This window comes from Lepus europaeus, unplaced genomic scaffold (assembly GCF_033115175.1).
Source record: "Lepus europaeus isolate LE1 unplaced genomic scaffold, mLepTim1.pri SCAFFOLD_385, whole genome shotgun sequence".
Classification (NCBI taxonomy): domain Eukaryota; kingdom Metazoa; phylum Chordata; class Mammalia; order Lagomorpha; family Leporidae; genus Lepus; species Lepus europaeus.
Window position 1 is genome coordinate 8,975 of NW_026909260.1, and position 27,297 is coordinate 36,271.

The 27,297-nt window shown below is 43.3% G+C and overlaps 1 protein-coding gene, 1 long non-coding RNA gene and 1 pseudogene across 8 annotated transcripts in view; all 3 read right to left on the reverse strand.

Annotated features, from left to right (window-relative positions):
• Window positions 1–254: 254 nt before the first annotated feature.
• The window catches only part of LOC133755030 (uncharacterized), a 49,157-nt gene continuing 22,114 nt past the window's right edge, over window positions 255–27,297 (reverse strand). For all 7 annotated transcript variants that reach the window (XR_009865352.1, XR_009865350.1, XR_009865355.1 and 4 more), the window contains 3 exons: window positions 24,395–24,449; window positions 7,894–7,932; window positions 255–4,943 (listed from right to left, as the gene is read on the reverse strand). This is a non-coding gene — a long non-coding RNA (uncharacterized LOC133755030). The remainder of the gene's footprint in view (window positions 4,944–7,893; window positions 7,933–24,394; window positions 24,450–27,297) is intronic.
• Window positions 8,348–8,991, reverse strand: LOC133755031 (dehydrogenase/reductase SDR family member 2, mitochondrial-like). The gene has a single exon (XM_062185350.1). It carries the CDS (start codon window positions 8,962–8,964, stop codon window positions 8,434–8,436), a length of 531 nt encoding a protein of 176 aa, XP_062041334.1. The 5' UTR covers window positions 8,965–8,991; the 3' UTR covers window positions 8,348–8,433.
• On the reverse strand, window positions 24,471–25,999 carry LOC133755029 (ras GTPase-activating protein 4-like; annotated as a pseudogene).

Consider the following 27,297-nt stretch of genomic DNA (forward strand, 5'->3'; position numbering starts at 1 on the left):
CCCTAAAGTCACCTGTTTCCCTATGCAATGACAGTAGTTTTTTATATCCACCCAGGTGTGCAGACATCACCAATACTTTAAGAAGCACATTGTCACCCAAAGGAAAACAAATCCCTCCACCAGTCCAGTTCCACTTGCTTCAGTCTTATGCCCTGGCAACCATGAAGGGGCTTCCTGGCTTTCCTCACTATCACTCCATGAATGGATAGTATACATGTCACATACAAATACAAGAGATGCTATGAAGACACAAGCATGAGTTGAATTTTTATTCAGAATACAACACAGATGGACACAGTAAAACATGCTTACTGAAATACAGCAGTCACAGAAAGTCAGTGAGCATTTCTTTACAATACAGTACCTACAACAGACAAATTCAAAAGAAGGGGAAGTAGAGACATATGTTTGTGTTGTAATTCAGAATTTGTGTTGGGCACAACGCAAATTGTTGGTGCATATGGTGGCGATGGGCACATGGTATGTCATTGTAATTAATGTCCCTGAAATCTACTAACAAATTACAGAACAGTCAATGTTACATATCATACACACTGTAACAACTAAATGCCCAATGGAATCCATGGCAAACATGGTAGCAGTTTACGTAGATCCGCACAAGCCGAATGATCTTGGGACAGGTCAGGAGAAAAGCAGGGATTTCCCTGCCTGCAGTGTGGGCACCAGCAGGGAGAGATGCCCTCATCATGTCACACAGTGCAGAGAGCATTCACCAACTTCTACATTGGTTCTTTCATACCGTTTGGTTGTCTGTAGCAAGAAGGCCAAGACTTCGTTTCTCACCGCTTCCCTGATCCTCTCCTGGGGCTTCTTGACTACACCGAGGACGACGACTCAGCAGTGCCTGAGTCTGACTGTTCACTGACCACCTCCACACAACCTAGTCCCATGTCCGCAGCAAAAAGTCTCCCTGCCTAACTCTTCCACAAGACCAATTCACTGACAGTTACCCTGTGTTCTCCTAGTTGTCCCTGAGGACCTGGTGGAAGAGATTCAAAGTGAACGGCCAGGTGAGGTGTCAAGGTTGCCTTTCTGTGTCAGACACAGAAATGTTGTTTATTTTTGGCATCCTTTTTTATATATAAAAATATGTTCGTGCATATTTAACATGGCCTAAGCTTTTTCCTCAGTGGGGGAGATTCAAGTGCAGATCTATTATCCATTGAGACTAGATTCAAGATACTATTCAAAAATGACAGCCTGAGTCTACACCTCAAGTCCAACTTTCGCCTCCCTCTCATTCCTAAGACCTCCCCATCACAGCCACTGTTCCTGCACTCAGAGGGCAACATGGCAATGTGCAAACAGAAGGAAGTGAAGATTTGCAGGGAACTGAATTCCTCTTGACCCACTTTCTTTCTCCTCCTAAGCTCTTCACTCCCTTTCTGTGCCACAGGTGATGATTCTCATCCTGAAGGACCGGCGTCACCCAGGCAGTGGATACACTTGCACCGGGGATGCAGCCCTCCTCTCTCACTTGATGAGCTGCCCTCACTCCTGACCCCCAAGTTGCACTGTGATGTCATGCTGAGCAACCTAACTGGCCCTGCAGGAGCTGTAGCAGGAGCAGGTAAGCTGGGACCCACCAAGCTCAGAAGAGAGAAACCCAGGGAGTGTGATGGTGGCTTTGGTGCCCCCAAAACAAGGCTTATCCTGTACTGCAACATTTGCAGCATGCAAAGAATGCTTACTGTTTTCATTCCAGAGGTCTACATGTTCTCTCCAAGTGAATTACCCAAGAGCATGCAGGACGTAGAAAACCTTGACCCAGAGGAGGGAGAGGGAATGTGAGGAGCAGGCAGATAGGGGTAGTGGTGAGAAGTCCACATGGACTCCACTGCTTCATGTGCTTTAAAGCACATCACGCAAGCCAAGGAAATGGAACCCCAAACTGGAAAGGTGACCATCTTGCCTAAACCAGCAAGAGAAGAAAAGTGGTTGTACAGGATCTGGGCAGGCAAGAGAGGTATGCACCCTGGGAAGGTGCCAAGGCCAAATCCCCATTCTGTGTATGTCCCTAGGCCTGCTTGGCTGAGCCCTCCAGTAACCCTTAGGAGAGTCCAAAGGTCCTGGTAGGATCAGCAACTGTGTGAGAGCATTGGGGCCATTCCTAGAGGTGTGTGTGCAGAGTAAAGGCAGAGCTCGCAGACATCTCTGTAGCATTAGCTGTAGCTAATGCTTCACCTGCCCAACCTCACCAGTGGGGCCTGACCCAGTAAATCACTGCAGTTTGTGAGATATGGGAAGATGCCCCTGACCTTCCCTATCTCTGGCCTCTTGGGAAGAGCATGAAGCACAGAGAGGTCCCCAGATCTTGGCTGAGCACTGTAGCTCTGTGGGCACTCAGTGGCTCCTGACATGACCTGGGGGAGATGACAGAATACAAGCACTACTGGCATTTGCCCAAGACCTGGGCTCCCCTCAGCCCCTTGAAGGATGGGGGTCATCTCATGGCACCTTTCTTTTGAGGATCAAGGGAGTTTTCTATGTATAGGTCTTTTTTTTTAACTTTTGATATGATTAAGGTTTCTCTCTCTATCCATCAAATTCACTCATATCACTTGATGGCAATTCACTGCAATGTTCCTTTGAGTGAATTATAGGAATAGGACCACAGATCAGTTATGTTTCCTACATTTGTTTCCTAATTCTATATTTAAGTAACGTACATACTACTGGCTTCATTACTCTTTAAAAAGAAGTGTCTCAAATTGTCCATTTCACTTCAATTGACTGCATTATAGATACTCAGCAGTTATTTTGGATCAAGGAAAACATATTTGGGCTGGTTGTTTATAGCCCTCGTGTCTTCCATTGAGGAACAGTCCCTTTTTCTTCATATTATTTGTTGAACTCTTACTTAGTGTGGGGTTAACTTTACAACCATTAAGTGAATTGAAAATAGATCTTTGTAAAAATTAACAGTGGGGATGGGAGAGGGAGGATGAAGAATGGTTGGTGTGTTGATGGGAGGGAGGGAAAGGTGGGAATTATTATATTCCTAAATCTGTATATATAAGAGACATAAAAAAATAAGTGTCTTCCATAACTCTGTTGGTGCTGTAATATACTTCAGTGTCTTAAATACAACAACACAATTATTTTTCAACAAAACATACAGAGATCAGTTTTATGGTGCAGAGAGACACAACTTTACAGATGAGAAGAGAAAACCAAAGAGCTCTGGCAAGTTTTCCATAGTCAACACTCAGCTCTGTGAGGGCAGGAGCTGGATGCAGCAGTTAAGTCAACACATGGGATGCCCACAATCCATACCTCAGTGCCTGGTTCTGATGTGGGAAGGGAAGTAGTGAGGGGAGGAGTCAACTCATGTGGTACTATGAGCCACTGCTGGGCAGCTCAAGCCAACACATGCAGCAGTGCCAGCCACTACATGACTGCTCTGGCCCAACGCATCATGGGATGGCACCATCAGGGCAATTGTGAGTTGACAGCAGCTGCAGCTCACCCCTGCAGGACAGCCTGGGCCTGCCCACAACTCAACACTCCCTTTATGTGCAGCATCCACTCACACTTCCCATGCACCACTAAGCCCACATACTTCCAGGTAGCAAAAGGAAACACAAAACCCACACAAATTCCTCAACGCAGCAAATGTACAACCAGTGCTAGCTGTAAATATGCAATACGGCTGCAGGGTATGTCCCCACAATACCTTTAGGTCATTATAATGCCATTATTTTAAATTTACCATGGCCAGCACTCCCATTCCCATCAAGCACCTGAAGTCATGACAATCTGATAATTTTAAATTCAATTAAGTCCTACCCCAGACACCAGCTCTCACACTTACCAATAGCATAAAAGCGTGGTCTGAGCCTTGTTGAGGTTTCTGCAGTGTTGAAGTCTTTTTTCTATTTTGTCTGTGTGTTCACTCTCTCTCTCGAGCTGGCCTGACTTAGCTCTTAAATGTGCACTTTTCCTGTGCTTTACATGAATCCTGCATTTCTATGCACTTTTTGTCTCCACTTTGAATTCTTTCACATGTGGAGTGAAGAATCTGGAATAATCCCAGCCTAGGACCCCACTGCAAACAGTTTGATTCCAAGGTTCTCTGCTTCCAATTCAGTGTCCTCTAATGTACACCTTTCAGTCTAGATGCCCAAAGGAGTTTTCTTCAAGGTCAAGATTTTACTGGAATATCACTTGCAATCAGTTACTCCCACTGAGAAACCAGTAATCTATTCAGATGGAATTTGAAAGTATATTTCCATTGACAGAAAAAATTGAATTATTTTCAACATTACCTTTGTATCCCCATTTTGTTTTTTTCCCCAAGAACTTCATTTATACTTCATATTTCCTCTGGTTGCATCTGTATTCAACTATTTCTCTCAAATAGTAAGGAATCTTCTACTTGATTTCTATTCTTAATGTTCTCCAGGGTTATACAAGCACACTCCTGGCTTCCTGACCTGGGGATGCTCTGCTGCTCACTAGCCATGGACTCCCTCTGGTGGGGCAGCTGCACCAGGATCCCAGCTGCATCTGAAATAACCCCCGGCATCGCTTCTCAGCAAGAGACAAGAGTTACTTCACACAAGCCCTTCCCACCTCTGGCACTCCATACCAGGGACAGGTGACCTGCCACAGAAGAGGCTAGTACAGGTTGGAAGGATGCATGGATGATATGGTGCATCCTGGGACTTCAGAAATGCAGGCAGGGTAAGCAGTGGAGGTACTGGTCAGGCAGGGTGGGCAGTGGAGGCACTGGTCTGACCTCCTGGTGCACATGTGCATGACAGAGACAGTCTGGAAGCAGCAGATCCACACGTGAAGACAGCAGTGGGTGCAGCAGCAGCTAAGGCCTCATGAGACACGAAGAACTCCCCATGGGTGCCCTCCAGAGTGTGCACTGGGATCAGGCTGATCTGTCCATCCAGGAACCTTCCCTGTGGAATCTGTACAAACAGAAATGTCCAACCTGAGTGTGTGCCCAGACACATCCCAGCACTCAGACAGTTTGGTCAATTAATTAATGCAAAGCAAAAATGTACAAATAGCCATTGTTAGGACATCTGGGAACTACATGAAAGCTTTTCAAATAGTTTAGAATCTCTGGCTTGAAAATTACAGCAATATTCCAGAGGAAATATCCACAAACTTACAAATAGTAAATTCTATTGAAATATTGCATCTGGGAGAAAAAAATGTTTGTTTCAAAAGCCTGTGTGTGTGAGGAACTAACTATTAATGGAGAAGACAATTCTAAGATTAACATTTCAGTGATTAAGGTGACTACAAAGCATTTTGAATTGTATACTAGAGTCCAAGGTCACTTTTAAACTATGGCCTCTATAATGAAGGGCAGTGTTAGAGAAAGCACTAGATTTCAAAGCATGGATTTACATTTTAAATTAAATTCACAGGACGAAGGCCAAGCAGGAAACTTAAGCTGACTGTTCCATAGTAACACGTACAGTGACACTGCAGTTACTGCCAAAATGCTCTGAAGCTCAGAATCGGCAGAGAACCTGAAGTACCAGGCACAACCTGAGAGCAGTCACATTTATACAGGGTAAGAAGAGCAATTTCACTTACTGTGCATCATCCCCTCACCTATCTGGGTTTAGCAAACACAGACAAGGCTGCCTTCACCCCTGATTTCTGCAGGAAAGAACATGAAACTGCACAGCACACCTGGCCTCTGACCTGCTCATGTCGCCCTCCATGGGGTCAGGGTATGAGCTGGCTCTTCCTGCACAGTGAGCAGCTCACAGAGCCTGACTGATGGGATAAGCAGAGACAAGAGGAAGGTCAAGGCCTGCACTCAGAGCCAGGGATCATCCTGGATATTTCAGTGAGGTTCAGAACTGAGTTCCTCCCTGTGAAATGGGAAGGGGAGCAGTGATGGGGACTTGCGTGTGCCCAGCCTTACAGAGCACACCCTAGGCTAAGTCTCTGTCTCGCCTCCAGCTGATCACTGCTGGGTTCTGTGGACATGCCCCATGAAGACTGTGTATAAAGAGTGGGAGTGGTGGTTGCTTCTCTCAGTGCTCATGGGGAGTGAAATGCACGATAACAAATCTGCAAATTGCTGAATGAATGTCAAAAAGTCACTTGAATGGAAGCTCACTGAGTTACACAAGGCATGCATAGACTAGCAGATAAAATCAGGAAAAAGTACATATATCAGAACTCTTCAGATGTTAATGATAAAGAAGAACCATGGGGCCAGCGTCCTGGCTCACTTGTTAATCCTCCACCTGCAGCGCCAGCATCCCATATGGGTGCTGGGTTCTAGTCCCAGCTGCTCCTCTTCCAGGCCAGCTCTCTGCTATGGCCTGGGAAGGCAGTGGAGGATGGGCCAAGTCCTTGGGCGCCTGCACTCATGTCGGAGACCAGGAAGAAGCACCTGGCTCCTGGCTTCAGATCGGCACAGTGCGTCGGCCATAGCAGCCATTTGGGGGGTGAACTAACGGAAGGAAGACCTTTCTCTCTGTCTCTCTCTCTCACTAACTCTGTCAAATAAAAAAAAAAAAAAAAAGAAGAAGAAGAACCACACAGAATTACTGGAGATGAGGAATTCAATATTAATTTTTAAAAAATCTTCTAAGGAAGTAAAAAAAAAAAAATGGCACTGGAGTGGTTGCTTGGCCTTGCAGCTGAGATGCAGGGAAAGAGGCTTGATTCCATGCGCTAATGCTTGGCTTCAGTTCCCAGATCTAGGTTTGAGCTGCTACGGACACTTGGAAGCAGCAGATCAGGGCTCCAGCAGCTAGGGCCTTGCCACTCCTGGACTGAGTTCCCAGCTCCTGATTTGGCCCCAGTCCACCCCAGCCATGGCAGGCATTTGGGGACATAAGCAGTGGATGGAAATGTATTTTCTTCCCACCCTATCCCTCTCATTTGGTCAAAAACAAGTAAATTTAAAAAACTGTAAATGTATTTTTCCTTGTGAGAATTACCTAAATAAAGATGAGAAAAACTAACATCCAGTTTACATGAAATTGTTTTTTTAAAGAGTAAAATCATTTAATGAAAACGTATATTTTGAAATAACTAATCATAAGTTTCCTCTATTGGTGTCATATTTTACAAAAAATTCTTCACAGCTGTCCTAATGTTTGCATGAACAAAAATATTGTTAAATCCCTAAGCATTAAAATGATTTGGACAGAAGCTGCATGTTGGGCCTGCTGACCCAGGTAGATGTGCAAGCAGGGAGCCTAATTACGGTCCCAGCATTCAAGGGTGAAGAGTGTCACTCTAGCTAAAGGAGGTGTGTGGGGACTATACTGCCCATATACAAGGCCAGGACAGGTTAGGAAGCTGAGCCTTGTTCAGTCCAGCTCCTCTCTGAGTATAGCTCAGTGAGGTTTCCAGATGTCTTCTGGATCATCAATAACAGGTCACAACCTGCATGGTGGGACCAGTGTTGTGATGCAGTGGGCTAAGCTGCCACCTGCAATGCCAGCAACTCATATGGGCTCTGGTTTGAGTCCCAGCTGCTCCACTTCCAATCCAGTTCCCTGCTAATGTGCCTGGCAAAGCAGAAGATGGCCCCTGCATCCATGTGGGAGATGAAGTTCCTGGCTCCTGGCCTTGGCCTGGCCCAACTTAGGCTGTTGGAGCCATTTAGGGAGTGAACCAGCAGATGGACCATCTCCATCTCTCTCTCTCTCTCTCTCTCTCTCTCTCTCTCTCTCTGTCTCCTCTCTGCCTTTCAAATAAAATAAGTAAATGTTTGGGAAAAAACCTGTATGGTGTCCCTATTGAAAACATCCTCTTGTGGTAACACTTAGTTGTGTGCACTTGTGTAAGTGGATAGAAAAACTGAAGGAACTCTAAGGTATACACAAAACTGCAAAAATACTAAAATGAGCCTAGATATAGAGAAAGTTGCCCTACCTGTGTAGCTGTATCCTTGGGCCAGCATGCTTCAACAGCCTAGGAGGGAGGGATTTATTACTACCATAATTTCTAGAAATGTATACACACAAAATACATATACACGTATTATGTAATAATATAACTGGACATAAACCTACATCTCCTAAATACCTGAGTTTATAACAAGAAACTATACACATACACTAAATATACATGAAAAGCATATATATATATTTTTTTTTTCCCCCAGGGCACATTTGAGTTTATTTTAGGAAAGACATGTTCAAAGCAACAAATTACAGAGAGAAGCAGCTGAGACCCCGAGCCCTACTCCTTGCCCTTGAAGTTCCCCCAAAGCACCAGCCCCTCAAACCGTTCAGTCCCACACGGCCCCACACCAAGATCCACTGAATGCCCTGGCCACGTACAGGAGGCACCGGAATGGCAGTGCCAGAAGAGCTTCTGCCTCCTCAAGCCTGGGACAAGTGAGCCCACAAACAACCATGGTTGCCACCATCCCAAGCCCAGGCCCATGGTGGCACAGCCACTCCCAGCCCCTCAGAGCCGAGGGGAGAAGCCGGCCACCACGATGCTCTCGCCGGTGATGTAGCTGGCATCTGGGGAGCACAGGAAAGCCACAAGTCCCGCGCAGTCCTCTGGCTGCCCGATCCTCTGCAGCTTCTGGTTTTCCTTAAAGAGGTTCCAGAAAGCCTTGTTTTTGTGTAACACTTTGCTGAAGTCCGTCTCAATCAGCCCTGGGACGAGGCAGTTCACCCGGATGTCCCTGGGGGCCAGCTCCAATGCCAGGGTCCTGGTGAGGCCCAGCAGGGCAGTCTTGCTGATGTTGTAGGCTCCCAGCTCCACTTGAGGCATGTATGCCGAAATGGAAGTGACCAGGACGACGGCAGCGCTCCCCCTCCGCTCCGTGTGGGGTAGCAGCAGGCTCAGGAGCAGAGCTGGGGACTTCACGTTCACGCTCAGGATCTTGTCCCACACCTGCTCGCTGGCCCCTAGGGTGCTCCCCACCAGAGGGTTGAGAGCAGCATTGCACATCAGGAAGTCGATGCCTCCGCAGCGCTCCAGGGCCATGGCCACCAGTCTTTCCTGGTCCTCGGCCTTCCCTCATACTCATCACACACATTACACACGTAGTAATGTTTATGTCAGGCAATACTGGGCCCACAACTCACCTGATAAAGATCATGGGGGCATAAACACCCAGAGTCCCTCTGCTGCCAGACACAAGGGACCCTGGCAGACACCAATCACCAGGTCCACATCACTGAGACAACTGACACCAGATTTGTCACTCTCAGTGTGGAACTGGCTACTTCCCAAAACTGTCCACTGGAAGGAAAATGCATCCTCTCAATAACCTATCAGGTGTTCAGGTTCTCAGGTGCCACAGGGGTGGCTGCAGCTGGGCCCCTCCCTGGAGAACATTCCCTCATTCTGTGTTCTGAGGTGACCATGGCAGCAGTGCATGTACACATGAGCTCAGATAGCTAAAGGACAACTCAGCCCGGGTGCCAGTGGAGAGTGGGTGTTTGGGGACTTTACAGAGCCAGGGAAAGGCCCCATTCACTGAAGGCTACATGGGATGACAGACTTTGGTCTCAGAGTGGAGTCGACAAGGGGTACTTTTAACTTCATGCAGAGCCTAAACTGTGTCTCTGAGATTTACCTACTCTGGAAAAGTCTGAATTCTTCAAATGAATTCATAGAGCAGAGGCTGATTCAATTGGAATCTCTTCCTGTTATTGAAAAACAAGGATTGACAGCCCACATCTTCAAAGCATACTACATGGTATGGTTTCCTTGTAAACCTCATTCCTGGAGCCCAGAGCAGCCCTGAGCACCAGGCAGTACTGAAGAGGTGGGGCTGAGGGTGCCTCGTCCCAGTGGAAGCTACCAAGGGATGCTATCAAGGACAATCTCCCTGCAGAAGTTTGCGTCACCACAACTGGGGACATGGCAAGAAGCAGCCTCACATTTGTGGGAGTCAGAAAGGAGTCAGAAAGAAAGGACTCCCAAGGAGTCAGAAAGGAAGTCTCTGGTAAGGGCCATGGGAGAGGTTTGAAGATAGTATTATAGCAGTTAGGAATGAGCAGGAGCACCTGGAAGGGGGAAAGTCACCTTGGAGTCTATGGGGAAAGCAGAAGATGCTGCCAAAGATGAGGTTTTCGGTGCTTGAGTCAGTAGAAAGAAATCAGGGGGCTAGCACCATGGAAGAGTGGGGAAAGCCACTGCCACTACAGATCCAGCTCTCTGCTGTGGCCTGGGAAAGCAGTGGAAGATGGCCCAAGTCCTGGGGCCCCTGCACCCACATGGGAGACCAAGAAGAAGCTCCTGGCTTTGGATTTGCACAACTCTGGCTGTTGTGGCCAACTGGAGAATGAACAAGTGAATGGAAGATCTCTCTTTCTGACTCTTCTTCTCTCTCTGTGTAACTCTGACTTTCAAGTAAATAAATAAATAAATGTTAAAAAAAAAAAAAAGAAAAAGAAATCAGAAAAGAGACCAAGGAAAATGGTAGCGTGTATCAAAGTAACCATACAGATGGCTTTTGGTCACCTCCTCATTACAAGGTCAGCTGCTATATGGGTGGGGAAGGCTGTGTTTAAAGCCTGGATGGGTACTGTTAGTATATCGGGCATCCTGTAGCTAGTTCATGTTTTTGAAAGGTCCAAAATCTATCTGGTTTCTTCACTGGATCTGTCACTGACAAATGATAGTGCCGGGTGGTGTTGGTCTTGCACTTGCATCTCACTTTCCTGATCATATCTATAAAGTACAATTCTCACTGTGTGTAGGCCAGCAATGGTACTGAAGCCATAACCCATTCACCAAGTCCTAAGAGACACATGGGATGGAAACAAAGGGCTTCACAGATGGCTACTCCCTTTCATAACTAAATTGCCTGTGCTTCATTCTGAAATGGTGTGGGCCATGCATGTGCCCTGTCATCCACCTTCATCTGAAGATGTGGGGTGGAGGTTACATGCAGCATTCAGAAACTAAATATTTAATGGTAATTATAAGTATCCAAATTTCACTTTCATCATTGACCTCAGTGATTTTATTTTTGAAATTTCACAAAGCAAGTGGCCCAGAATCTAAGAGATTCCTACAGAATGAACCCTAATTCTATCTTATAGTATATTAGTCTTTTACTCAAAATGAAATCCACATGAACTACACTGGAACAAAGACAGACACTATGAACAATAAATGAGGTCACAGGACAAGATATTCTCTCCGTGGGATACAATAAAGTGCAATTCCTGTGCACTGTCCCTGGACCCACCAAATTCTAAAGTCAGAAAAAAAAGTTGTCTGGTACCTCACCGGTTAGTAGGAATCATTTTTTTCATTTCTTCTGGTCTATGGATCCATCTGGGACTGCTGGTAGGCTGGACACAGCACTACTTCCACACCCAGGTCTGAGTTCCAGACATTGTCTCAGACTTCTGGTCTCCAAATGGAGACATCTGGCCCTGGTTGAATCTAATTTGTGTCAGAGTCTATTTGTCTGGTAGTTCCTTCTGTATTGTTGTGTTTGTGTTGTCATTGTCATAGGGATGGGGCATGGATCATTACTTCCTGCTGATCCACCATTGGGTTTTGACAAAATTTCAGTGAATTTAAAAGGCACACAGCTAGATCTTTTATTTCACCCTAAATACTTATGATTTCCAGCTCTTCTGTGAATGAGAGTGGCTGTCAGGTAGCCAACACGGAGTTGCCACTGGAGGGATCTACTAACCTTTCTATAGCTTCATAGGTCCAAAAGGTGATCTACAGAAAATCTGGTCAACCTGACCAGATTCCATACAGTGAAACCTGGATTGATTTCCTTTCCAATCCTCACCATGGCTAAAAGGTTACCAAGAAGAACAGGTAAAAATGATAGGGGGATGGCATGTCCTCTCAGTTAAACTGAATGGTAGGTGCCACCACTTCCTGTTATTCAGGGCCCCCTGGGGTATCCATTCGCACTAGATGACCCCCTGTTATGGAACCAGTCCATTGGTCTCACCTCAGGAACCTCCAGTGACCACTATGCCAGAGGCCCCCTACTCTTCACAGATGATGGACTGCCACCAGGTGCACCATCCTTTCAGCCCCCCACATATGTGCAGTGGATCGACATATCACCTGAAGCCCTAAGGAATACCTGATTCTACACAGCCACCTGAACTGGTCTATGTTCCATTTTCCACAAGTGACTTGTATAATTGAAAAAATAAAAACTCTTCTTTTTCTGAAAAGACACAGGGATTAATCTCTCTCCTTGAATCTATCTTTTTCACATGTCAGCTGACTTGGGATGATTGCCAACTACTATTCCAGACCCTCTTCACCTTTGAGGAAAGAGACCACATCTGAAGGGATGCTCAAAAGCTAATCATAGGACCAGATGGTCAATCAACCTCTGAACCAGCCCAGTTGGAGGCAGTTTTGCCTGCAGTCTGACCCCAGTGGGACCCAAATGATGACAGAGGTACAGAGGCTCTTGATTGGTATTGCCAGACTCTAATGAGAGGGGACTTAGTGATGGCCAGGAAACCAACAAACCTTTCTAGGGTGTGTGACTTTTTTTTTTTTTTTTTTGTATTTTTGACAAGCAGAGTGGACAGTGAGAGAGAGACAGAGAGAAAGGTCTTCCTTTGCCGTTAGTTCACCCTCCAATGGCTGCCACGGCTGGCGCGCTGCGGCCGGCGCACCACGCCGATCCGATGGCAGGAGCCAGGTGCTTATCCTGGTCTCCCATGGGGTGCAGGACCCAAGTACTTGGGCCATCCTCCACTGCACTCCCTGGCCACAGCAGAGAGCTGGTCTGGAAGAGGGGCAACCGGGACAGAATCCGGTGCCCCGACCGGGACCAGAACCCGGTGTGCCGGTGCTGCTAGGCGGAGGATTAGCCTATTGAGCCACGGCGCTGGCCACGTGTGATTCTGTCTAAAGGCCGGACAAGTCTCCCTCAGCTTTCCTTGAATGACTCCTTGAGACTTACTGCTTATATACCCCTAGAGATCCAGAGACCCCCCCAAAATAGGGGTGCCATAAATGTAGCCTTTGTTTCTCAATCAGCACCTGATATTCAGTGTAAATTATAGAAATTAGAGGGATTTGAGGAAAAGCTTCTTTCTGAGTTGGTGGAGATAGCCCAAAAGGTTTATAACAGGAATGATCCTGTTACCTCTCAGACAAAAACGATGGCCAAAATGTAACTCAGGGCCATCTTCTCTAGACTTGTTCTGTGAGCAGGGCAGCCACCAGCTGGCTAGTAAAGACTCCTTGATTTGATTTTATTGATTAGAGTGGTCTTTGTTTGATGTGCCCCACAACAGAAGTTAATATAGAAACAGTACACAAATTGCATGGACATATTATTTGCATATAATTATAAATACTTCTTTATGATTTATATCCTGCACATTATATCACTTTCTCTTATGTTATGATCATTGTCATGAATTTGTGATATTATTATGTCTGTTTTCACAAAACTAAACACAAAATACCTTATTATGAGCTCTAGTCACTGTGCTGTGGAACATTAAAATTTATTTATTCTACATTTTTATATTCCTTATCTAACCTTTCTCTAGCCTACCCTGATAATACCCAGTCTCTAGTAACCATTATTCCAATTTCAGGTCTACTTTTACTAAACTTTCATGTAAGAGGGAAAAAGGGTTGTATTAAAATTTCTATGTCTGATTTCACCTAATATAATAACCTCCAGTTAAATCTACTTTGTGGCTAATGTTAAGATTTGATTCTTTTTATGGCTGAATAATATTCTGTTGTTTTTATATGTTGCATTTTTTTCTCTATTTACACATAAATAGGCACCTAGGTTGGTTCCATACTTTGATATTGTGAATTGTGCTGGATATGGGAGCTCAGGTGTTTCATGTGTTTATTTCATTTCATTCAAACACATGACTAGGTATCGGATGCTGGATCATAGATCAGATCTATGTTGAATTTTGTGGGGAACATCCATACTGGCCTCCAAAATGGCTGTACTAACTTTCATTCTCACCAGCAGTTTATGAGGACTCCTTTTTCTCCACATCCCCACCAGCATTTATTTTTTATCTGAGAACAGCTACTGGAACTGGAGTTGTAATTTGCATAATTAATTCTTGGGGGAATAGAGATCCTAAACAGACCAATAACCAAGGCAGAGATTGAATAAGTAATAAAGAACACATACAATCTAACACAATTGACTCCTGAGGCCACAGAAAACCAAACAGACAGAGATTCAATCAGTAAAAAAGACCCTCCCAAATAAGAAAAGTCCAGGAGTGGATGGGTTCAGTGCTTAATTATACCAAACTTTTAAGTGGTACTAGTTCCAATTCTTCTCAAACTATTCAAAACAACTGAAAGGGAGGAATTTCTCCCAAACTGCTTATATGAGGCCAGTATTACCTTAATTCCAAAACTAGAAAAAGATACAACAAAGAAAGATAATCATAGACCAACATCCCTAAAGAACACAGATGTAAAAATCTTCAACAAAATGCTAGCTAATAGAATCCGACAATACATCAGAGATCATTCATTCACCTAGGCCAAGTGGGATTTATCTTTGGTATGCAGGATTGGCTCATCACATGGAAATCAATAAATATGACACATCACATTAACAAATAGAAGAAAACCATATGATTATCTCAATAGATGCAGAGGAATAACTTGTTAAGATACAATATCTTCTCATGATAAAAACCCTTCATTCATTAACATATTCAAGGCACTTTATGACAAACCCACATCAGCCTCATACTGAATGGGCAGAAGTTGGAAGCATTTCCACTAAGATGAAGAGCCAGGTGAGGATATTCATTCTCATGATGCTAGTCAATATTGTTCTGGAAATTTTAGCCAGAGCCATTTTGACAAGAAAAAGCAACCAAAGTGACACCAATTGGAAAGGAGAAAGTCAAATTATCCCTGTTTGCAGATAACACAATTCTATATATGGTGAAATCAAGAGTCCCACCAAAAGACTACTAGAATTCATGAGAGTTGATAAAGTTGCAAAATATAAAATCAACACACTGCCAATAGTCTTTGTACACAATGCCATGGCTGAAAAAGAACTTATAAAAACAGTAGCATTCACAATAGTTACAATAAATTAAATACCTTGAAATAAATTTTACCAAGATGTGAAAGATTTCTACAATGAAAATTACAAAACATTAAAGAAAGAGAGGACACAAAAAATGGAAGACACTTCCATGCTTGTGGATTGGTAGAATTAATATCATCAAAATGTTCATTCTACCCAAAGCAATTTGCAAGCTCAGTGCAATCACAACCAAAATACTAATGGCATTCTTCACAGACAAATAAAAAAATGATGTTAAAATTCATGCAGATGGGTCAGCATTGTGGTGCAGCTGGTTAACGCCCTGGCCTGAAGTGCCAGCCTCCCATATGGTTGCCAGTTCCAGTCCCAGCTGCTCCACTTCCCATCCAGCTCTCTGCTATGGCCTGGGATAGCAGTGGAGGATGGCCCAAGTCCTTGGGCCCCTGCCCCTGTGTGGGAGACCTGGAGGTAGCTCCTGGCTTCAGATTGGCATAGTTCCAGCCAATCAGAAGTTGTGGCCAATTGGGGAGTAAACCATTGGATGGAAGATCTCTCTCTTTCTCTCTGCCTCTCCTCTCTCTGTGTAACTCTGACTCTCAAGTGAAAAAAAATTCATGCAGAAACAAAAGAGACCCTGAAGAGCTAACTTAAACAACTAAAACAAAACCAGAAGCATCACAGTATCGGATTTTAAGAACACATTTATAGGACAGTTATAATCAAAAAAAGTCTGGTACAGGTACAAAATAGACATGTAGACCAATGGAACAGAATAGAAACCCCAGAAACTAACCTACATACACACACAACCAACTAATTTTTCATAAAGAAGCTAAAATCAATGCCCAGAGAAAGGGCAATATCTTAAAAAATGGAGCTGAGAAAATTGGATCCATGTATACAAAAGTATGAAACAAGATCCCTATTTACACCTTATATAACAATCAACTCAAAATGGATATAAGATCTATGACATGATACCATCAAATTAACAGAGGTAAATGTGGGTGAAGCTTTGTAATGCATTGGCATAGCCAAAAACTTCTTGGAAAAGACTGCAGAAGCACAGGCAACAAAAGCAAAAAATAGGCAAATGAATTATACTAAGAAACTTCTGAACTACAAAAGAAACTCTTAACCTAATAAAAAAGCAATCAACAGAATGGAAAAAAATGTGAATTATGCAATAAAGAAATAATATCAACAACAACAAAAACAAACTAGTTAAGAAATGTGCATAGAACATGAAAAGGCATTTTTAAAAGGATGGAATTCAAATGGCCAATAATGGAAAAATGCTCAGGATCACTAGTCATCAGAGAAATGCCATAAAAACCACAATGAGGGGTTGGTGCTGTGGTACAGAATGCAAAGATACTGTCTGCACTATTAGCATCCCTGTGGGTGCCAGTTTGAGTCCCAGATGCTAAACTTTTGATCCAGCTCCCTGCTAATGCAACTTGGAAAGTAATAGAAGATAACCCAAGTCCTTTCACCTCTGTACCACGTGGGTGGTCCAGATGAATCTTCTAGCCAAGCCTTGACCATTGTAGTTATTTGGGGAGTGAACCAGTAGCTGGAAGATTCTCTCTCTGCCTCTGTCTCTCCTTCTATATAACTCTTTCAAATAAATAAATAAAGCTTTAAAAAATAAACAAAATAGCCTGTCACTTCATCCCATTTAGAACATCTATAGGCTGGTGCCGCGGCTCACTAGGCTAATCCTCCACCTGTGGCACTGGCACCCCAGGTTCTGTCCCAGTTGCTCCTCTTCCAGTCCAGCTCTCTGCTGTGGCCCAGGAGGGCAGTGGAGGATGGCCCAAGTGCTTGGGCCCTGAACCTGCATAGGAGACCAGGAAGAAGCACTTGGCTCCTGGCTTCAGATCAGAGCAGCATGCTGGCCATAGCGGCCATCTGGGGAGTGAACCAACAAAAGGTTCACCCTCTAATGGCCACTGTGGCCGGAAACAGAGTTTAGATTAATGGCATTCTGGGGTTAATGGTGGATGAGGAGTTACTGTAAATAATAGGAATTTAGAGATTAACAAAAATGCATTTATATTAGACTGTGCTTATGGTTATAGAACTCCAAAATTATGATAAGCATGGAATAGTCACATGGGCAGAGAGGCTCCTGACTTTCACAGAAAAAACTGAAGACAAACAAATAAGACAAGGTTGCACATATTTTGCTCAATTTTGTTCAAAAATATTTAAGACCCTAAACACAGGGTCTTACAATTCAATGAACAATATTCAGTATGAAAAAAATTACACACATTTAAGAAATTTTTGCACCAAAAATAACATTTAATTCCATATTTCTTATTTGCTATTACCTAATTCAAATTAATTCCAAATACACTTAAAGAAATACTTCATTTTTCGTATGTGAAAAAAAGTAAAAGAAAGATGTATTTGGCATCAATTTAAGATAAAGTACTACCTTCTAATCGCTCCACTTAGCATAATAAAATACCAATTCTGTTATTTCCAGATTATGTTAGTCTTAATAAACTACTTCCAAAGGCAATAATATTAGAGGTGAAAATAACTTAAATGTTTTAACACTGCTTAACCTTATACACCAAGTAAGATGCTGTTTGGAGTTTATTTCTTGGCATTAATTATACACACATATGGCCTACAGAGTGAAATTTTAATTCATGCATACAATGTGTACTGATGAATCAGGGTAAACAATTTTCCCTACTTTGAAGTGTAATACTTCATTATCAGAGCCTCGGAACACCTCTCTTCTAATTGCTCATAAAATATAGAATAGATTACTGTGGACTATGTCACCCCACCATTCTATGTAACACTAGGAACTCACTTCTAAAATCTAACTCTGATTTGGTACCAATTACTCCAAGTAGTTTTTACAAATTTCTTAATTAATGAGTTTGAAAAAACAGACACACAGAGAGAGAGAGACAGAGAGGGAAAGATAATACTCCCATCCACTGTTTTACTTCACGGAGGCTCAGCATTGCTAATCAAGACCACAAGGGTTATGACCTCACAGATGTAAAAATGGCTATTATACAAAAATAAAAATGATAACAAGTATTGAACCGGATGTGGGGGAAAGGAAATATATAAAATTGTTTGTGGGAATGTAAAATGGAAAACACTATGGTGGTGTCTCATACAAAATTAAAAATGGAACTAGCAAAACAAAGCTTTCCCACTACTGGATATACATCCAAAGGAACTAGAATCATCTATCTAAAAGATAACCTGGGGATCGGCGCAATGGCGCAGTGGGTTAATCCTCCGTGGATGTCATCGGCTTCCCATATAGGTCCTGGTGGTCACGGCTGCTTCTCTGCTATGACTTGGGAAATCATAGAAGGATGGCCCAAGTGCTTGGGCCCCTGCACCCACATGGAAGACCGAAAGAAGCACCTGGCTCCTGGCTTTGTATTCACACAGCTCTGGCCATAGCGGCCATTTGGTGGGTGAACCAATAAAAGGAAGATCTTTCTTTCTCTCTCTCTCTCTCTCTCTCTCTCTCACTGTAACTCTACCTCTCAACTAAATAAATAAAATCTTAAAAAATAAAAGTTACATTTCTTCATATGAAGACAAGAACAAGACAAGACTGTGTGAAAAGCCACACAGTCAACAGATGAATACAGAAAACATGATACATACACAATGGTATCACATTCAATACTAAAAAATATATACTATTTTTTCACAGCATGGATCCAAATGTATGAATGTGGACATCAGAATGCTTGAAGTAAGGCACAGAAAGATAAATACCACACATTGTCACTTACAAGAGGAATCTAAGAACATCAAACTTAAGCACAGAACAGAATAGTGGTTACCAGGGGCTGAGAATGAAGGAAATAAGATGGTGGTTTAAGGACACATATTTGCAGTTAGGAGATAAATTAACTCCTTGAGACCTAACACACAGTGCAGTATATTGAATATAAATACAGTATTAGATGGTCACAATTTGTTAAGATCTCAAGTACTCTTCTATAAACATATAATCTGAATTTGTTAATTTGATTGTCCTATCATTAAATAATGTATATGTACAGAAGAAACAAAAAGGTTAAAAATATGATTAAAATGTGAATTTTCCACAAACTTGAAGTCCGCTCACAAAGACGTTTGTGAAAAATAGGATTACAAGATAATGTGAATTTTCCATAATCTTTTAAAAGTTCCCTCACATATCAAAACATCAATTCACAGAATCTGAGTATATACAAATTTTGGGTGTCAATTATACTCAAATTTCAAATATTCTTGAAAATCTACCTTATATTAAATTATAAATTAAAAATAATTTAGGAATCTAGACTTGCACCTTTGGGATTGGGAAGGTTATCAGGGAACAGAAATAATTTTTAAAGCACTCATAATATGATTAGCTGAAATTTCTATTTTGAAAGTTCAAAGAGGGATAATCACCTGTCAAGGTAATGTGTAAGGGCTACGATGACATCCAAGTACCAGGTTACAGTGGCCTCCTGCCCCTCTAACGCTTCAACAAAAACCCTGAGCCAAATAAACCTGTTTTGTTTTTAATTTCCCAGGTCTGTGACACTTATGTCAGCAACATAAAGTTAGGTCAGAACCCCAGAAAGAGCTATGCTGAGAGGCCAAGGTCCAGAACTGAGTCCCTGATTCCGACATCTTCAGGAAACTTGGAGAGTTTCAGGTCACCCTGGGAAGAACTGAGCACCCCATAAATGACAGCCCCTCGTCTGCATAGACCCCATCACACAACCTGCTTTCTCCCTAGCGACCACCTGGTCCCCACTCACTATTGGGGAAGATGCGAGGCTGCCAACACACAGCTGCCCAGAGACGACTCCTGGGCTCCTGGGCCCACAAGTCTCTGCCAGGAAGGGACAGGACTCCTGGGGTCCGGTGCCAGCCCAGCCCCGACCCTGTGGACAGAGGGGCTGAGGGCAGTGCTGGGCCGGCAGCGAGACGGGGCCACAGACTCCAGAGCCCTCCCCGCCTTCCCCATTTCTGCACGCCCGCCCTGCACTCACCTTCTCACGGCTTCTGAGGGGTGCGGAATCCTGTGGGGAAAGACCCTTGGAGAACGGGGGATGAACCTCCCAGCAGCTCGGCCCCCTCCCCGGACCTCTCTCCGCTGCAGAACTGGACGACGATTATGGCGTCAAGATCCTGCGCGATTACGTAGCGTTTATTCTACTGCTCCTGATTGGACAGTTTAGATAGCTGTGAGCACGTACTAGTCACAAAGGATGCAACCAATCACCATCTCCACAGCGCTGACGTGCCAGATAGGAAAAAATAAGAGGGAGACCTGGGTTCAGTACCGAAACTTCCTTCTCCAGGGCTCCACCTTGACTATAGAAGGAGGGCTTTTCACCCCTGGTCCTGCCTCACGCTGGGCTCCCTCCTGCTCCCTGGTCCCTGCCACTCAGAGGATCCTACCTGGAGGGTGCAGGAAACTGCTTCAGATCAGTTACAATCTACTGGCTGTGTACTGAAATCTGAGCCTTCCTTTCAAACTTACATGTGACACATTTTTCTGTTGAGTCATTTGTGTTGTTTTAAATATTGATTTAAAGAATATTTTTAAAACATCATAGTATCACTTTGCTCCTAAATCCGTATATATGAAGCACGTGAAATCTGCTCACTTTATTTAAATATTTTTAAAATAAAAATAAATTAAAGGGAAATGAAAACTGGATTTTCAATAGTATCAAAAGGAATAAATACTTAAAAATGAAGTAAATCAAGGAAATAACATATCTAAAAACTGAAACTTATAAAGGATTATGGAAAGTATTAACGATTGAAAAAATTTGTAGAAATTTTTAGTGTGTTCATGAATTATAAAACATATATGTGAATTCATTAAGATTCTAAGTGACCTATAAATACAAATGATTCTTTATAACATCTCAGTAGTTACTTTTAACAGAAAAACTTAAAAACTGTAGAGAAATTCATGTGGAATATAAAAGGATCCAAATACCCATAATAACTCAAAAATAAAATCAAAGGGAGGATTCAAGATGGCAGCATGGAAGGAAGCTTACTACTCTAGTCTAAGAGAATATAGTTTAAAAAAAAATGGATAGAGTGCGATCTCTGGGAAGGGGTAGGGAGACAACAGTAGAGGAAACTCCATGCAAATTGGGGGCCACTGTGGACATACGTGGAGGGTGATGAGGCACAGAGCTCAGGACCCCAGTAGCCAAAGGCCTCTGCACCAGCTCTGCAATGAGATGAGACCAGAATGCAACAGCCCAAGTCACTGGTGATAAAGCTATGGGAAGAACCTGACATGGGCCCGGTTTGGAGCACTGGGCTAGGGGGGGTACAGTGTATCTGCCTACTTGGAAGAAAAAAAGGGGACACATTTCTCTCTCCCCAGTCATCCAGCAGTGGCATCATGTAACTAGCCGAGAGAAGGTGGGCATCATTTTGGACATATGTAAGAGCTGCACCAGCTCATGTCTGTGTGCCCATCAACCAGCTGAGGGAAGAGACGCCTGCATCTGAATGGGAGAACTGACGGGGGCTGAATGCTCATGACTGTGGGATGCTCGGGTGCCAGGACTGTGGAAACACGGTGACTGTGTGAGAGGGTGCAGGGTGTGTCAAGACCTTTGGCCAATCACTGTGGGTGGCTCCACATGCTTGGGGCTACCTGAGTTCCTGGTGGGGTCATTGCAGCAGAGTCCATGTTCACAGGGAGGACTGCATAGATTCTTTGTGTTGTTCTTGTGGTGGTGAGGATGAAAACTATACCCACTGGGGCTCATACACAGGTATTGTTCTCCATTGAAGAGAGGAGGTGAGCAGGAGAATATGCCAACAGAACAGAACAAATCTCCCCTCTAATAAAAAAGAGATTTACCACGTCCATCTTGGGTGTCACCCTGGACATCCCCTTAACCTTGAAGCACTGTGCAGAACTCCCTAACCACACCCAGCGTTCACCTCTGGGTATTCACTGAAAGAACAGACACTCTCCTAAGCCAAAGACAGACAGTTCAAAGATAAAGGACATCACAGAGGAAAAAAAAACAAGTATCACCACAAATGATAATAATAAATGAAACAATTCAAGAAAGAAGATTATGACAATCCCAAAAGAATAAAACTCTTCAATAATAGAATGTGAAGAAGTGATTAAAGAAATGCCAGAAATGGAATTCAAAAAATTGATCACAGAATTGTGAGTGATAAAAAAATAAATTTGTGAACTAAAGAAATCCATAAGAGGAAGGCATCTTGGCATAGCAGGTGGAGCTGTTGTGTGCAGTGCTGGCATCCCATACAGGTGCCGGAAGGTGTCCTGGCTGCTGCACTTCAGATCCAGCTCTCTTGTGTGGCCTGGGATATCAGTGGAAGATGGCCCAAGACCTTGGGTCCCTGCATGTCCACCGCAAGACCAAGTCCCCCATGTGGGGACGTGGAGCAGAATCCTGGTTCCTAGCTTTGGATCGGCGCAGCTCCAGCCCTTGTGGCCAACTGGGGAGTGAGCCCCATATTGAAGACCTCTATTTCTTTCTCTCTCTCTCTTTCTCTCTCTGCCCCTCCTTCTCTGTGTAACTTTGACTTTCAAATAAATAAATAAATCTTTTTTTAAAAAAACAAGAAATCTGTACATAAGAAAAAAGAAAAGTTTCCCTGTGAAATTGAGATTTTAATTTGAAATCAAAATGAAATATTGGATATGAAGAATTCACTTGAACAAATAAAAAATACAGTGGAAAGACTTAAAAACAGACTTGATGAGGCACAAGAAAAATATGAGTTAGAAGACAAATCTCTGGAAATTTAATATACTGCTCCAAAAAAAAAAAAAAAAGATACTATGAAATGACCCAACATACAGGCTTTATGAATTTCTGAAGGTGTGAAAAGAGAGAATGGATTAAAATGCCTATTTAGTTAAATAATTAAAGAAAACTTGCCTAATTTGGAGAAAGGAAGGGATGTCCAAGTACAGGAAGCACACAGAAAAACTAAGGGTATGAACAGAAAAGATCTGCATTGTGACAACACAAAGATTGTAAAATGTGCACCAGAGAAACACCCAGTTTACTTTCAGAGGTTCTCCAATTAGACTCACATTAGACTTCTCATCAGAAACCCTACAGGCTAGGAAAGAATGGCAAGATATATTCCAAGTCTTAAGAGAAAAAAAAAATGTCAACCCAGAATACTATACTCTGCAAAGCTCTCATTTATGAATGAAGGTGAAATAAAGAACTTCCATAACAAACAGAAATTGAAAGAGTTTGTCACCGCTCTTCCAGCCATACAAAAGGTACTTTAGGATGTGCTACACACAGCAACACAGAAATAGGCATAGATATTTTAACACTTCTATTCAACAGTGTAATGGAACATTGTGCTAAAGAAATCACACACACAAAAGAAAAAAACTCCAGATTGCATACAAAAGAGCAAACATGACTTGTAATATCTAAGACACATTTATAAGCGAAAGACATTCTGAGGTATTCACTAAAATCCTTAAGAAAAACTCTGTTATGTTCAGAATATAAAATAAAGATAAAAGCATCAATCATATTTCTGTGCAGTAGCAATGAACATCATGAAAATACAATTAGCATTAGCATTCAATGTAGCATAAAATTGAAAATATTAGTAAGAAATTTAAAAAAATGGATTTTATACTAGAAGAGAAAAATATAAAAACACAATTTTTAAAACAAAGCAGGGATTTCAGTAAGACATTTTAATACAGCAAAAATATGATTACTATTAGTTATTAGAAATGCAATCAAATCTAGGGAAATATATCAATTCCTATACAGTAAAATGACTGATTCAACCACAAATAAATGTTGCCAGGGACATGAAGAGCATGGAACCCTCATAAATTTCCAGTGCAGCCACTATGGACAGTAATCTGGCAGTTTCTCAGCTTGTTCTGCATAGGACTGTTTATCGCCTCAGTAGTTTATCCCCCAGGTATGCCACTAAAAGATACAAAATCAACATGCCCATAAAGGCTCACTGCAGCAGTATTCATGAAAGCCAAATATGAAAGCAACCCAAATACTAATGTGTAAGAAAAAAAAAGTGTGCAGTATATCTTTTATAATGGCATACTATTTGGCAATACACATCAATTAAGAAACAAAAGACCACAATAATAATGAAAGTCAAAATATTTTAAGAAAGCGAGAAATCAGAAGCAAAACCCCACACACTGTAGCATATTCAAAAGAATGGCCGATCTCTGGAGATAGAGTTTAGATTAATGCCTGTGTGGGGCTACTGGTGGACAAGGAGTTATCGTAAATAATATGAAGAATTTGGTGATTAATGAAAATGCATTTATATTAGGCTGTGCTTATGATCATAGAACTCCAAAAATCTGACAAAGCATGGAATACTCACTTGAAACATCATGGCTGGGCAGAGAGGCTCCTGACTGTGGGCTTCATAGAAGAAACTGAAGACAAACAAACATGACAAGGTTTCACATACTCTGCTCATTTGGTTAAAAAATATTTAAGACCATAAACACAAGGGGTCCTTACCATTCAATGGGCAATGTTTAGTATGAAAGAACTATCATTTAGGAAATTTTTGCACCAAAATTAACAGCACTTAATTCCATATTTCATATTGGATCTTGCAGACAGCTCCCGACACTTCCCCGTGGTGCAGGCTCCACGCTGCGCAGGTGCCGGGAGAGGAGCTGGGCCTCCAGGTCGTGGTCCAGAGGGTCACTCCAGTGTCGCAGGGTCCCCCGCGCCCGCGTCCTGTAGCAGCCCCCACCTGACTTGTCCCTCTGGTGGCCACAGCTCCGCAAGACGCCAGGGTGGCAGGAGACCAGCAGGCCGGGTTGTTGGCGCTCACTTCCGCAGCCCCACAGACATGGCTCAGCTCCTTCACACACTTGCACTGCAGGGGGCGGTTTGGGGCCGCCCGCGTCCTCCGTGTAGATGACCCGCAGGACGCGGGAGCTGCCCAAGCTCTTCTCCTCAACCTTTTCGGCCGCCTGGATGTGGGCCAGCTTGACAAGGGCGCTGTTCCTGGAGCCGGGCGTCTGGGCGCGGCTGAGGGCCTCGGTGGGGAGGGAGACACGGAGCTTCTTGAAGGAGGCGGCCAGGGGGCCCTCGGCCTTGGTCCTGTGGAGGAAGAGCGGCCCCTCCTTCAGCGGCAGCGCCTGCGAGCTCAGAGCGGCTGCAGGTGCAGCTCCTCCTCCTCCTCCATGTCCTGAGCTCGGTGACGAAGTCCCTCAGCGGCCCACGCCCGGCGCACTGTGGGCTGCAGAGGCTCCATCCACACCTCCTCGGCCCTGGACGCCAGCGTGTCCATGCTGCCCGCGTTCTGAACAGCCTGGGCCAGAGGAGCAGGGTGCGACCGGTACCGGAGTCCTCGTGCCGCTCCCGCAGGAAGAGCTTGGGCGACATGATAGCCAGAGAGAAGAAGCGCACACACAGGAAACTGGTGGCGGTGAGGAGTGGCAGGTTCTCCTGCTGGGCGCTGGGGAAGCGCTCACACACGTGCACGCGCAGGAAGAGCGGAAGGAAGGTGGCAAGGCCATGGCGGGGCATACGTGAACAGAGCGACAGTATGCGCTCAGCAGCGCCCTCAGGTGGGCGCGCAGCGTCTGTGCACCCTGCTCCAGCACCTCAGCCTTGTTCTATGGGCGGTGCAGCCTGGAGTCCCCTTCGTCCTTAACTTCCACCTTGCTGGGGTCCAGCTCCACGTACTTCTCTTCAAACACCCTGTCAAGGATGGTGCGCAGTACGCCGTGCATATACCGCAACCCCCACCTTCAGAAAAGACTCCTTGGAGTTGGAGGCCACAGAGTTGCTGTGAAAGAGGGTGTTTGCCTTGCTGGTGCGGCCCAGGTCCAGCTGGAACAGCAGGGCCAGGAATTCCATATATTTTAATTCCATATACACTTAAAGAAACACTTCATTTTTCTTATGTGAAACAATTTAAAATAGTAACTTCAAGAGCAACATGTAGGAGCAAGGAAAATACAATGCCAACAATAAATAATTTTATGTCAAACTTTCTAACAAAGCAAAAGAGAAAAGAGTCTTACTTTTATCATATGCAGGAATAAATAAATCAGGTTTGATCATCATTGCTATTTTCAAGATTCTGTGTCACTAAAATCTATTTTGGAAGGTGTCACTACGAGAGAAACCCTTTGTGTTTATGATAATAGATTTTTCAGTACATAATGCAGAATTACAAAGTGTTGCATTAAGCGTTGCTCCTGTGTTAAACCATTGTTAATCCTCTCTGAGGTAGGTAGCATACTAGGCATCTTGTAAAGGAAGTAACTAGGTACAAGAAGGCCAAGTGATTTGCCTAAACTCAGACAGCCCACCAGCAGCAGACCCTCAGTTCAAATCCAGGACTTCTGGCCAGCAGACAGGTTTTAACATGTACAGTAGATTTTACTTTTAAAACTAATTTTGAAAAGTAATTTTTTAAAAGTAGATTTTTACTTTTAAGGGTTTTAAGTAGGAAGAATATATAAGGTATGATAAAGAATAACATTAGTAACATTTTGGACTTCTTAGGATTTAAATACACAATAGATATCCAAAGAGAGATCTCAAGTAGGCAGTGTGATATACTAATCTGAAATGAAGGAGGGTTCCTGGGCTAGAGATACAAATTTGGAAATCATTAGTACATACACGGTAGTAAAAGTCATTAGAAAGAATATCAAAGATCGCACTCTAGAAAAATTTCATGTTTAAAAAGAAGGAAACGAGAAAAAAAAAAAAACAAAAGAAACAGACTATGATGAATACATTAGAAAGACAATAGAAATCTAGATAAATGAGTGATAGTTTTATGCTTGTTTCAGAATACTTATGATTAAGGCCAGCATTTGTCATTTTTGATTTATGGATGATAGCCATGCTACCTGGAAGAGGTGACACCTCATTGTGATTTTTATTTGCATTTCCCTGATGACAGTGATCCTGCATTTTTTGTCATCTGTCTGTTGGTCACTTTTATTTCACCCATTGAAAAATGCTTGTTCATGCCATTTGTTCATTTTTTAACTGGAGTGTGTTTTATTGTTAAATTTCTTGAGCACCTTATATATTCTGGATGTTAATCTAGTAATGAGTGCTTACTGTTTCCAAATGGGGCTTTTCTCCCTCTCCCTCTAAACAATACTTCAGGAAACACACCAGCTGTAGAGGCCATTTGGGGAGTGAACCAACTGGAGGGAAGACCTTTCTCTCTCTCTCTCTAACTCTGCCTGTCAAAAAAAAAAAAAAAAAGACAAAACAGACCTTAAGGCAAAAACCATT